This window comes from Polypterus senegalus, chromosome 5 (genome assembly GCF_016835505.1).
Source record: "Polypterus senegalus isolate Bchr_013 chromosome 5, ASM1683550v1, whole genome shotgun sequence".
Taxonomy (NCBI): domain Eukaryota; kingdom Metazoa; phylum Chordata; class Cladistia; order Polypteriformes; family Polypteridae; genus Polypterus; species Polypterus senegalus.
In genome coordinates, this window is record NC_053158.1 from 191,836,976 (window position 1) to 191,851,181 (window position 14,206).

Genomic DNA, 14,206 nt, shown 5'->3' on the forward strand with positions numbered 1-14,206 from the left:
ATTCAGCAAGAGCCCACAGCGTAGCACTCGCCGCATGTCACTGGAGAGTGGCATTAGTCGAACATCCCTTCAGCGGATATTAGCTACTCACAAATGGCACCCTTACAAACTCCAGCTACTGCAGCATCTCAACGAGGATGACCCAGATCGCACTGAATTTGCAGAATGGGCAAAACAAAATTGGAACAGGACCCTCAGTTTACAGAAGATTTTGTTCAGTGATGAGGCAAACTTTTATGTGAATGGTGAAGTTAACAAACAAAACCACCGCTATTGGTCTGACACTAACCCACATTGGATAGATCCCTCCAAGACTGTTGGAACAAATAATTGATGGTATGGTGTGGTATATGGGGTACAAAGATAGTGGGGCCATTCTTCATCAATGGAAACCTCAAGGCCACTGGATATGCGAAATTGCTACATGATGATGTGTTTACCTCTTTATGCACCGAGGCTGGCACGTTCGAGTTTTTCCAGCAAGATGGTGCACCACCACATTATGGGTGTCAGGTCCGAGCATTCCTAGATGAACAGTTTCCTGGAAAGTGGATTGGTCGTGTGGCCAGTTGAATGGCCCCAAGGTCTCCGATCTGACCCCTTAGACTTTTATCTTTGGGGTCATCTGAAGGCAATTGTCTATGCTGTGAAGATACAAGATGTGCAGCACCTGAAACTACGGATACTGGAAGCCTGTGCTAGCATTTCTCCTGCGGTGTTGCTATCAGTGTGTGAAGAGTGGGAGAAGAGGGTTGCATTGACAATCCAGCACAATGGGCAGCACATTGAACACATTTTATAAGTGGTCAGAAACTTGTAAATAACTCATGAAAGAATATAGTTACGTTAAAACCAAGCACACCATTGTTTTTCTTGTAAAATTCCCAATAAGTTTGATGTGTCACATGACCCTCTTCCTATTGAAAAAACAAAAGTTGGATCCAAAATGGCCGACTTCAAATGGCCACCATGGTCACCACCCATCTTGAAAAGTTTTCCCCCTCACATATACTAATGTGCCACAAACAGGAAGTTAATATCACCAACCATTCCCATTTAATTAAGGTGTATCCATATAAATGGCCCACCCTGTATATCTATATCTAAATCTATCTATTTGCAGCTGGAGATCCACAAAGGGAGAAAATGAATCGCGTATCAAAAGTAGTTTTTTATTCCTGAGCTTTCAACCCCTGGCAGGGGTCATCATCAGAGGATAATGCTTAGACTTACAAGAATCAATTTGTTGGACTTTTTCAAGTTTGAGCTCGAATTGAGAGTTCTGAAGAATCTCTCTTTTTATTTCATTCCGCTCCATCAATTGGCCTCTCACAGAGGCCACAGATATTTCGTTATATCTAGTCCCTTAGGCTCCCGTCCACTCTGTTTTTGTTTAAATACATTGTGTGACCGCTGCTACAGGGGGATGTGCAGCCCTTCAGAAACCCCCTCTTAAACAGTTTTTCCAATGGGAAACAAACAATGTTACATTCTCCTCCTCTTTGCAGGATCAGGTGCAGGCTTGCTAGCTTGCCACGCGAGGGGCTTCGAACATTTAAAAAACCAAGCTGCAGCTATCCAGAGGTCGCAACCTCCTGTCTCTCTTCCTCCAGACTCATTCGGCCCCGGCTGCTGCTTCCAAGCTGCTGTACACCCTTTTGAAGACGACGAACTTTGTGTTCTTTTGAGCAGGAGTCGGGCCGATGCGTCAACTTTGACGGCTGTTCCTTGTGAGGCTGGATCACCTCAGAAAGAGACTTGCGAGAACAGCAATAACGTTTCTACTCCTTGGAAAATCGTCTATATTCTCCTGTGCAACTTTGTAACCCAAGCTTGACAGTAGACATTAGCCTCTGTTTTTGCCTTTTGTCCATACTATCCCTGTGTTTTTAACCCCTGAAAACTGGGAGATTTGAAAATGCCCTCCAGCGTCTTGTAAACCTTAAAATGACAGCACTGCATTGTAATACAGATGGGTGAAAATAAAGTTCAAAAATCATGCTCTGATTTAATCGTGCTGATAACAGTCCTTTCCTGATTGGATCCTGCTTATTAAAATGACTCATTCCCTGATTGGTCACCCTTCATGGAGGAAAAGCATATTCTGCCAGAGCAGCCAAAGTGCGTGTTGCGATGCTTACCTGTATGCATCTAAATGGAGTTTTGTACTGTTTAAACTCTGCCTGCATGCGCAAAATGCAAATATACAGTATAAGCAAATGTCAACGTTATGTGTGTTTTCAGTCATGTTGGTGTGGATGGAGATATTTTTGTAAAAAGATACAAAAACGCTAGTGTGGTCAGAGATCATGTTCATTTAATAATAAATGAAAACTTAAACTGTGGACAAAGCCTTAGTCAGAAGCCAATCTGTAGGATTTATTGACCTTGTTGTTTAATTCATCCTCTCTTACTTTCCAGATGGAATTGAAGACAACTTGATTCAGCCTATTGGACTGAATAGGACGACTACTAATTGTCATTTTAACCTAAGGCTGATCTGTGCATCTCAAATACTCGAACCCAAGCGGATTCTGAAAAACTTTCATCAACTAGCAAAATACCCGCACTTCGCAGCGGCGAAGTACTGCCTTAAAAGTTTTGTTAAGAACAAAATTAAACCTTTTTAAACTGAGGGAAAATATACCAATAATTATTTGTTAAGGATCTCTTTGTATACCACATTGTGAGTTCGGCCCTCCGGTTGTAATATGACCAAGCTGTGTGCTGAGCTTACTCTTGAACATGCAATGTACAGTTGGCCATGTGAACAGTAATCTTGTTTCAAATCTCACAGCTTGGATTGCTGCGGTCATAAACGGTTTGAGTTTCATGGTTTGTTTCAACTACGACAGTATTTGTAGGACTTGTGTTGAAGTGACATTCAGCATCTGTCAAGCGTTGTAAGTATACAACCGGCTTCATCGATAACTTCACATCCAGCTTTTGAGAGTTTAAACATTCATAAACATCAAAGTGTCCACTACTGAAATCGTCACCTGTGAATCTAAGATGTTTAACAGGCATTGGCGGTTGTCGAAAGGTGTAAAATAGTTGGCCATTTCGGTACACTTGAAAGCGACAACCGAACAATTCAGCAGCAGCCTTCAACTCACATGCAGATCCATAGGTGAAGGGCTTAAGCATTTCACTCTTCTAGTGCTCCTGTGTAGTATAATTATCTCCTGTACCGTCATCAGTCCACACCTTGAACCTGTCCCAGTCATTCAATACATAAGACACAATGTTCCTCCGGATATCAAGAGTGAGCCTGATATGGCCGTGCAATATGTAACACAGAGAATGGAAAAGGTAGGTGCCATCTCCGGACATGGAAACCACTTGGTAAGTGACAGTTCTTTGATCGAAGGTGATCACCTCAATAGACATGTTAATGGGGGTACAGTTGGAACGATAAAGGAAATGGGTACCTGAACAATGTAAAGTAAGTCTAAAATACCTACACAATAACTATAATCGTAATAAATGAACAATAAAACAGTGGAGAAGCCGTGGATTAAATAAAAAGGCTGTAGTTATCAGCATGGAGACGTGAATCCCGTGGCGAAGCAAGGAAGGGAATGTAGAGACCGGAGCGACGGACGGCCTTATACAGGAAGGCAGCCAACAATGTGGGAGGCATTGGGATGGGGGACCCAACGCCGCCTCACACGGTGACCGAGCTGCAGGCTATGGACGTATATATGTACGTAAGTAGGATTCACTTAGCGTTGGGAACCCGCGTACCAAATTTCCTGAAGATGGGCCCATAAGTAACAAAGACTGTTGAAAAGTTCAATATGGCAGCCAACAGTGGCATCATACCACCGAAATAAGTACCAAATTTCAGCCTTCTACCTACATGGGAAGTTGGAGAATTAGTGACGTTGGAAAATTCAATATGGCAGCCGACAGTGGCATCATACCATCGAAAGAAGTACGTACGTTGGTTTCGGTTATCGCAGGGAAGCCGCCTACCAAATTTCATGAAGATGGGGCCATAATTAAGAAAGTTCAACATGGCGGACGTTGTCGACCATTACGTGTAGAATTTCAAAATGAAATCTGCTTAACTTTTGTAAGCAAGCTGTAAGGAATGAGCCTGCCAAATTTCAGCCTTCTACCTACACGGGAAGTTGAAGAATTAGTGATGAGTGAGTCAGTCAGTCAGTCAGTGAGGGCTTTGCCTTTTATTAGTATAGACTAGCAGAATACCCACGCTCATGGAGAAGTAGTGTGTTAAAGAAGTTATGAAAAAGAAAAGGAAACATTTTAAAAATAACGTAAGATGATTGTTAATGTAATTTTATTAGTATAGATTAAGAAGAGGATCACTGAGCTGTGAAGGCCACAAAGGTTTTCATTATATCTATTACTAAACTTTTAGTTTTACTTTGTTTTCAAGTTTTAGTTTAGATAGAAAACGCTGAAAGAGTGTACGGTTCAAAAACTAGCGAACACAGGAGTCTAGGAATGGCCACACTGGATAAAGACGTTCATTATTCCCAGTCTCTCAATCAGACTCTCATTTGCATTTCTCAATGAACTCGTTTAACTTGCCTTCATTCCCAAATTAGGCTCCCATGGATTGAGTAGAGGACCATTAAACGATTAGCTCATCCACAATAATCTATTGTGAACTCAGAGAGGCTGTAGGCTTTCGCTATATCCAGTCTATTATTCAGAGTCCACTTTGTGAGTTTTATTGAATTAACTGGAGGACTTCTTTTTTTCAAACTCGAGGACTCTGAACGACTTTATGGTTTGGGGCTCATCAATACGATCCATGCAGGACAGCAATGCCTAAAGGTTTTGATTATTTCCTGCCGCTTAATCAAAGCTTAATTTGCATCTCTTATTGAGTTTGTCACTTCTTTTGATGACTTTCTTCCGAGTCTGACGCGATTCGGGAGGAGCGCACAGATTGGCTATTGCTGAATCAATCTATGAAGGGCCACAGTGGGCACAGGTTTTCCCTGTAGCTGCTCCGTTAATGAAAGGCTAATTCTTTCACTAGACTACAAACCGGGAATGAATGGAAATGAATACACAGTTACACTGCAGGGTTCATTATTTGCTACCGTGTGAACTTTTAGAAAATTAGCTATTTAGAAAGGGGTCGATGGGCACTTCAAAGTATTAGACTATAACTTAGGTTCATGAAATGGAATATAAAAGCAAAGTCCCAACTGCGAGCTCATCCAGAATCAGATTGTAAACAGAAAGCCACAAACCAAACAAAGTGTGCTGTACAATAATAATCTGAATTCAAATGAATGATATACTTAGTTCAGTAATACATATTTATTACCCTCTACCTGTAATTAAGAGATGAACTACTTGAGCATGGGAAAGGTGCTATATAAATAAAACATATTATTATTATTATGATATTTATTATTATTACGATGAAACAAAAACCTTTACAAATGACTGCTTCTCACAGATTCAGCCAAGACGCCAGAAGCTCTGACTATGTTTGTACAGGTCTCTTCATCATGTAAAGCATTATTTGTATGAAAATGTGCTATATAAATAAATGTTGTTTTCTCCCCCTCACTTCAAATAACAGTAAGTAAATGTGAAACTACGCAGTGTAAAAAAGGAGACCTGGAAAAGTTGATAGATGGAGGAATGTTTGCAAATAAATGCAATCGTATGACGCTTACTGCAACGCACAGATGGAGAGGTCAGGGGCCCAAGGCTGTTTTGCTTAGTTATATGAACATAAACATTTAGGAACAGGCATACCTTCCAAAAACATACTTACTTCTTTGGAATCCAACAATGAGCACCGTGGAATTTTTCCCCAGAAATCATCATCAGGGACAAGCTTATCATCTACAAGGCGGTAGATACAGTTGGTTTCTACTATTGCACTTTCATAGAGCTCATCTTCTTCAGGGGTTCCAGCCGCTGTGAAAAGAATTAGAAAACGTTCTCCTGAGCAGAGTGTCAATCCTGCCACTAACCCTTTAGTTTTCCCTGCATGTTGGAGGACCTGCATGCAGATTAACGTGCTACCCAGGATGAAACAATTGCAGGTTAAGGGCCCAATCGAGTGGAGTCACTTCTGGTGTTTATGGGTTTTGAACCGGCAACCTTCCGATTGCTGGCACAGAGCCCTAGCCTCAGAGCCACCACTTTGCCCGAATAGACAGATAGAACCTTATTTGTCCCCAGAGGGAAATTGGGCTTTTAACAAAAGCTCTTTAAATAAATACATAAATAGACATAAAAATATACATATATACACTATATTGTGAACACACACCAGAATGACTAGTAAGACAGAAATCGAAGAAAAATGCCCGACTTGGTAGTCAGAATCCAGGTGAGGTGTTATGCAGATATATTGCTGTTGGTATAAAGAATCTCCAGTCGCGTTTCTTGACACACTTTTGCTGAATACTTCATTGTTTGAAAGTCCTCAGAGTGGGGAGTGTCAAAGCGAGGATGTGCAGCATTGTTCATAATGGCACTCAGTTTTGTTTTCACTCTCTCTCTTTGTCACTACCCTCCATGGGGTCCAGAATGTGGTCTTTTAATCAGCTTGTTGATTCGCTGAGCCTCACAACACAGCATACAAAAATGACACTGTCCATCACAGAGTTGTTGGAGATGTGAAGGATGCCACTTCCCACATTAAAGAAATGCAGTGTCTCCTAAGGAAAAAGAGCCTGCTTCGCCCTTACATACGCAGTTCCTCTGTGGTCCAAAACCTGTCCAACCGGTTATTAATGTGGATCTCCCACTACATGTATGGGTGGACCACCTCTGCATCCACTCCCAGAATCGCAACTGGACACAAGTCTTTTTGGTAAAGTGAAAGTCAATAACCAGCTCTTGACAATCAAGTGTTAATTCTTTAATTTGGATCTTACGAGCACTGTGGAGCACATTATGACACTATTGACGAATGAAACTAGCTTCCCAAATTACTGTCTAGACACTTACTGATAGATGGTAGTGTGGCTGGGGAATACGTTAAACATATAATGAACTTTAATGTCCTTTAATGACCTCTTGGGCAGTGCCATCAGCAGTGTGTTGGTCTGCAGAGAGAATGCCTGCTGCATTGAGAGGTTTACTTACCTTGGCAGCGACATTTATGTGAAAACAGTAGGCGGATTGGGAGAGCATGGGTGGGTCATGAGGTCGCTGGAAAGTAAAAATAATCAGAAGAACTTGAAGTTGCACATGCCACATCAACGAATCCCAGGGGCTCACAACCTAATGGGATACGAGGGGTCAAAGTTGCTTCTTTTCACAAAACCTTGAAAAAAAATGGGGATCAGTAACAACAAGATGAAGACTGGACTCCTTCGGTACTGTGTCTCTTCGGAAAATCCTTGGGTACTGCTGGCTTGACTTTGTGTTGCTCACGGAGTCCCGAATGAGGCACATTACCTGTATTGTGAGGAGAGCGTCAGTTATGTCACTACGGCCATGTGGAGATATTCCTCAAAGGTGATCCAGCTCACAGGATAGTTGGACTCGAGGCCAAGAGGACACCCACATAACATCTGGCCGTGGCAGAAAGATGGTCATTTCCAGAGTGTGGGACTGAACTGCGTGTCTGCCTGGGTTGATGCCAACTGAGATTCAAAGCCAGTTCATCATGTGGTGGGTGAGGCAACGTGCTATACCAGTACATGGCTCCCCAACCTGACCTGACATCAACTGGAATTTGCCATCTATGAAAGTAACTGAGCTACCACAAGACAGTTTGGGCTCTTCTTTAAACTACATGGCACTGTAAAGCCCTGTTTAATAAGTGTGTACCGTAGATACGCACGTATTAGTTGATCTTGCAGATAAGTCGATTGTATTTTTAAGCCAAAAATTACGAAATTTGTTATGACCCGCGTATAAGTCGATGGTAAAACTTGGGTTTTTTTCATGGCCTGTTGTCTTAATAAGTACGGTCTTCTCACCAATACCTGCTACAGTTTGATTCCCCGGCATATCAAATGTCATTGGCGTTTCCTCCATGTTACCAATATTACTGAGATCAAAGTCATGCCTTTGTCTTTGCTTGATAATAAATTTATGAAAGGAACTGACCTTTTCTTTTAGATCTTTCGGCAGCTTCTGCGCGATTTTTGTTCGTTGACAAAGGCACAGCCCATATCTGCGTACACCAGCCAGCCGATGCTTGAAATTCCAACAAAAGCTTATGTGGTGTTATGAGAACGAGCGCTCGCAGGCAGCTGTGTGGAAGCCTGGGTGTTAGGCCGACACCCGGGAGTCGAAGTAGAAGTCGCTCCCGCTGAGCGATCATGTAGCGGGAGTGACCAAAGAAGACAAGACTGTCCGCGTAAGGCCAGGACGGCAGCGGGAGAGAAAGGACAGCTGCTGAGAGCCTAACCGGGAGAAGCAGGTGAGACGCTAGTTTAAAAGAGGCACCGGGCTTATTGATTTTAAAGACTGCTTCCAGCAATGTTTTAACCTCGGGGGTTTTTAAAGGATTGTTTTTTTGATTTTATTGATTTTTAAACCTCCACGTTTGCTTTATGGATTATTTATTTAATGAAGATTTCTTTTGAATCACTGCACTGTTTACTTTGAACACTGATTTTGATATACCGTTTTAAATAAAAGTACTGAGCCATTACCCAAATTCTATGGAAAATTGTGTTGCCCCGTGGATAAGTTTTTTTTTAATGAATTTTAAGGCATATATATTTCGACTTGTACGCGAGTATCTACGGTAATTAATGTAGTCTGTTAATGCATGTAACTGCATTCTTTTATTACTGTCATTTATCAACATGACTCACTGTTGTAAAATATTTAACAAAAATGTGGTAACTCTTCAATGAATTTATAAATAAATAGTAGCTGGCAACATTCAATTCAGTTAACCAAGTCCCTGAATGTTACACCATGCAGACATTTTCTAACCTGCTTAATCCTATTTAGGCCCAAGGGCAGCTGCTGCAGCTTTCCTGTTTTTATCATACATGACAGAAGAAAGGTTTTAAAACAGTTAAACACATACAGTGTAAAAGAAAAACCCATTAAAACGCATTCATGTGTATTACAAAAAAGTATTAAGACAATTGCCTTTTCTTTTAAACTAACCTTGGTAATTGGACTGTCCACCAAGCAACTTCCAGAACTCTCTGGCTGCATGACTGTGTGTATTAATCCCTTCCTCGATGGTCTGTATGTAAGGGGATCGACATCCCAAATCCCTTTTAGTCTGGATGAATGTTGCCAGTTCAGAAGCCTGTGAAAGCAGGCAAGATAATATAAAAAAAAAAAAAATACTCCGAGAACAAATAACCATGATTACAACAGAATGAACGTTGGGTCTACCGGACATTTTGGCATCAACAAAGGGCAAGCTGCAAAGGAAAATAAAATGTCAAATGCATCGAGCATTTACAATACAAATTACGGATGTGTCATCAAAATGAGCAACTTTAATAGGGAAGATGCAAGAAAAACAAAATATTAATTTCACCCACTTGCTTCTGCTTGAGAAAAAACAAGTATAGAAAACAAATATATAACTGAATAAACCAAAATGTTTGATTTACTAAGAAGCTTAAATCAAATATTGATTATTTAATTAAAAGCTCATGTATATGTGCAAGGCTTTCATCTAGGCACTTTCAGCATGGGAAAGGCACTATATAAATAAAATGTATTATTATTATTAATCTAGGACTAGACTAAAATTTGTAATGCTTTGAAAAGTACAATAAAAAAAAAAAATCCACCTACTCTCAAAAGTTTTACTCTGGCTGTTGGCCTCTCACTTTCTCGTGGTGGGGACTGAATGGTTTTGTTAAGCTTGACTTGATTGAATGTTACTTGCTGCTAGGGGGTGTGCTAGCCAACCCCTTTTCTGCGCTATGCTCCAGCCACTTCATGTCTCTGCCGCTCACATTGTGAAGAGGGGGGCTCAACGCACCCCAAGGAGACGCGGTACCCTCTCTTAAATGTTGATACAATGGGAAACGGTTTTCTTTTTACCTCCTGTTTGCTCGATAAGCAGCTGCTTTGAACGTTTAAAAGCCTGTACAGCAGCTATCCTACTCTTTGTCTTTTATTTCCAGCCCCGGGCGTGGTTAAATCTTTTAGCACAAAGTCTCGTCTCACGGGACACAAGTTCTTGATATTTTTTAGTTTATAATTTAAAAACGGAATAAGAATCGAAAATCTACCAACATCACATTAAAGTTCGAAAAATTCTGAAAAGAATCATACCAAAACGTTTTAAAAAATACAGTAACCCTGATTTAAAGCGTGACAAAAAACATGACATAAGTCACATAAAAATCACTGCACAAAATCGTTGCACTTTTAGGCTTATGATTTTATTGTTTACAGGGTGGGCCATTTATATGGATACACCTTAATAAAATGGGAATGGTTGGTGATATTAACTTCCTGTTTGTGGCACATTAGTATGTGTGAGGGGGGGAAACTTTTCAAGATGGGTGGTGACCATGGTGGCCATTTGGAAGTCGGCCATTTTGGATCCAACTTTTGTTTTTTCAATAGGAAAAGGGTCATGTGACATCATACTTATTGGGAATTTCACAAGAACAATTGTGTGCTTGGTTTTAACGTAACTTTATTCTTTCATGAGTTATTTACACTGGGCAAAACAAAAATTGGAACAGGACACTCAGTTTACGCAGAAGATTTTGTTCAGTGATGAGGCAAACTTTTATGTGAATGGTGAAGTTAACAAACAAAACCACCGCTATTGGTCTGACACTAACCCACATTGGATAGATCCCTCCAAGACTGTTGGAACAAAACAATTGATGGTATGGTGTGGTATATGGGGTACAAAGATAGTGGGGCCATTCTTCATTAATGGAAACCACAAGGCCACTGGATATGCGAAATTGCTACATGATGATGTGTTTCCCTCTTTATGCACTGAAGCTGGCACGTTCCCCGAGTTTTTCCAGCAAGATGGTGCACCACCACATTATGGGTGTCAGGTCCGAGAGCATTCCTAGATGAACAGTTTCCTGGAAAGTGGATTGGTCTTCGTGGGCCAGTTGAATGGCCCCCAAGGTCTGTTGATCTGACTCCCTTAGAGTTTTATCTTTGGGGTCATCTGAAGGCAATTGTCTATGCTGTGAAGATACGAGATGTGCAGCACCTAAAACTACGGATACTGGAAGCCTGTGCTAGCATTTCTCCTGCGGTGTTGCTATCAGTGTGTGAAGAGTGGGAGAAGAGGGTTGCATTGACAATCCAACACAATGGGCAGCACATTGAACGCATTTTATAAGTCGTCAGAAACTTGTAAATAACTCATGAAAGAATAAAGTTACATTAAAACCAAGCACACCGTTGTTTTTCTTGTGAAATTCCCAATAAGTTTGATGTGTCACATGACTCTCTTCCTTTTGAAAAAACAAAAGTTGGATCCAAAATGGCCGACTTCCAAATGGCCACCATGGTCACCACCCATCTTGAAAAGTTTCCCCCCTCACATATACTAATGTGCCACAAACAGGAAGTTAATATCACCAACCATTCCCATTTTATTAAGGTGTATCCATATAAATGGCCCACCCTGTAGAGAGTAGATTACAATGTACTGTGTACGCAATGCACAGATATTTCATATATTATCAAACCTAGAACCCATTTTAAAACTTGCGTACGCACATAGAGGCCCGAAATATGTGAACGCAGATAAGTAGATAAATAAATTCAATAAAAGTTTAAAAAAAAAAAAAAAGTCCACCTTCTGCAGGGAAAAACCTGGGGGTTGGTGGCAGAATTGGCACTCCAGTCACACTGGTTCCATTCCACCTGAACTAGTGTGGTGATGTCACCCGTTGCATGGCTCCACTCGGGTCCTAGTCTGGGAGTTGGTTCATCATGCGGTGGGTGCGGCAATGCGCTGTATCAGTGCATGATCCTAACCGCTCGCTCTCTCTTCAAAATACGTAATAGTGTATAGTACGCCAGGCATAAAGCAAAGTTAAAAGAGAATTAAAGGCTTTAACCATAGGGTACATTATTTTTTACAGTTGCCAAATAATCCTAACAGCAGGTTTAAGATCTGCAGGACTACACAAAACAATGGACTCCCCTTTTCCAAGATTTATCACACCACTGATTCAGAGGGCGCCTCAATTTGTAATCAGATTGTTGACTGAAAACATAAGTATCCCATAATCAGACTATTTTTATCAAAAGGCAATCATAAAAAATAACTTTATTGAATTAGTATATGCAAAATTGGAAATTAACATATTACAATTTACATTTTGTCACAGTGTACATTGGTACAAGTGTACAAAGGTACATTTTTACCGACTCCCAATAATTGCTTCCAACTCCACAGCCCTGCAGATGTTGAAGGAAAACTCTGGAGTGATTTGAGGATGTCACCCACGCAGTCAAGAGAAGAATATTACAACGCCAGGGCATTGCTAGCACAGTTTTTCAAAGCCAACTTTACATTTTGAATGGAATCGAGTCTTACCTTTGCTTTTTCAATGACGTTAGCGAATTCTCCAACCCATATGAAGCAGTGATGTGGTGTTACCAGTAAGAAACAATCCCCACTGTTCAGAGACGACGCTCTAGGTTCAACCAGTCTTGTCTGTATGTGCCTGCGCCCTGAACAATAGCAAGAATTATAAAATAGACCCATGAAACCAGTTTGGAACAGCAACACACATTATAAAAGAGAGTACCAAACTTATATTCAGGTATTGACTGGACATTTTAAGTACATTAAAAGAATAGCATCGTTTTAATTACATGTCTCATTTTATAGTAGGAAAGTAGAGTGGACAAGTTTTAGATTATACCTTTGTCATTTAAAAAAGCATGATAGTATAAAATACTTTCAAACTGAAGTCCTTACCCGATACTCTAAAATTCAAATTTTTGGATTCAGCACAAAACAAAAAAAATCAGGTATTTCATTCCTGCAACCCCAAAAAAAAATTGTGGACCAATTTAGACTTTTATAAATGTATAATTCAGCTCTGGAAATCTGAAAATCTGAAAATCAAAGACTATGTAACTTCAGGCTGTGTCAGTATAAGCTATTGCAACAGAGCATCAAGAGGGCGAAGGATCTTGGAACAGTATAAGCCATCTTGATATCTGTCATCAAACCTGCCATACTTAGTTTGTGGATCCAGGAAGCTGAACATGATCTAGACAACATTGGGTGCAAGGCAGGAATCATCCCAGGACTGGGCACCAGTCACACTGCCCACTAGTAGCAAGACTACAGAGAGCTAAAATCGGGTTTGCCTTCTTGACTTGCCTTTCCCTCTATTATAGGGACTTGATAATGATGAAGAAATTTCCATTCAGGCATTGTAGTCGGCAGCTAAGTTTGGGAAGACCTGGATTGGTAGGAATTTCAGCTGCCTAAGGGGCGGTGTTATGTTTCTATGATTACCGAGGCAGGAAATGGGACATTTTAGCAGGAAACTTTTTTTTTTCTTTAAAGGAAGACTGCTAACAGAGAGAGAGAGAAAGAGAAAGCAGTAAAGCCAAGGGCTCGTCCATCTATCTATCCAAGCCTAGAAAGATGACGAGGGTAAACCAACCAGGGACATCCGCTCTTCTGGGGTGACCACCCAGAAGAAAAGAACGAGCCAGGTGAATCCCAGAGATGATGTATGGGTTTCTTTATATGGCTAGATGGTTTTTTCGAGTGCTCCTGTCGGCGAGTTGGACTCACTATCCTAAGGAATAAAGAGCAAGGAAGCCAAGCTGCCATATCCACCTACCTGTTTTTGTTCGCATCGTTCAGCGAGAACAGCAAGACAAGATTTGTCGTCATTTCGCCCCAGACTCTGCTTAATCATTCTTTTTCTTAATTTTCCTTTTTATTCTATGCACTGTTTTTTTTGTGTGTGTATATATATATATATATATATATATATATATATATATATATATATAAAAAAAATCGGACCGGTCTGTGAGAAACATGATCACAAAATGAGCACCCTGTCACCTTTTAATAGACATGTGTAAACCCTGGTTTCTTGACTGCAATACACTTTCATATTTAATCAATTTTACTTATCAGGGTTTCGTTTGACTATTGGCTCAAGCCTGGGAGAGAAGAGGGGTCAAAGACCAAATATTTTTAATGCTAGTACCTCTCTTTCGGACATTGTGCACTTCCCTTACGGGCGGTGAAGTGTAGCAATCGTACCTCTTTTGTAAGGCCATTGTTACCTAC

The 14,206-nt window shown here is 40.7% G+C and overlaps 1 protein-coding gene across 18 annotated transcripts in view; it reads right to left on the bottom strand.

Annotated features, from left to right (window-relative positions):
* The window catches only part of svila (supervillin a), a 246,635-nt gene that overhangs the window by 56,516 nt on the left and 175,913 nt on the right, over positions 1 to 14,206 (bottom strand). For all 18 annotated transcript variants that reach the window (XM_039753870.1, XM_039753862.1, XM_039753872.1 and 15 more), the window contains 3 exons: positions 12,476 to 12,612; positions 9,088 to 9,235; positions 5,771 to 5,916 (listed from right to left, as the gene is read on the bottom strand). In XM_039753870.1, coding sequence (XP_039609804.1) covers positions 5,771 to 5,916; positions 9,088 to 9,235; positions 12,476 to 12,612 — 431 coding nt within the window. The remainder of the gene's footprint in view (positions 1 to 5,770; positions 5,917 to 9,087; positions 9,236 to 12,475; positions 12,613 to 14,206) is intronic.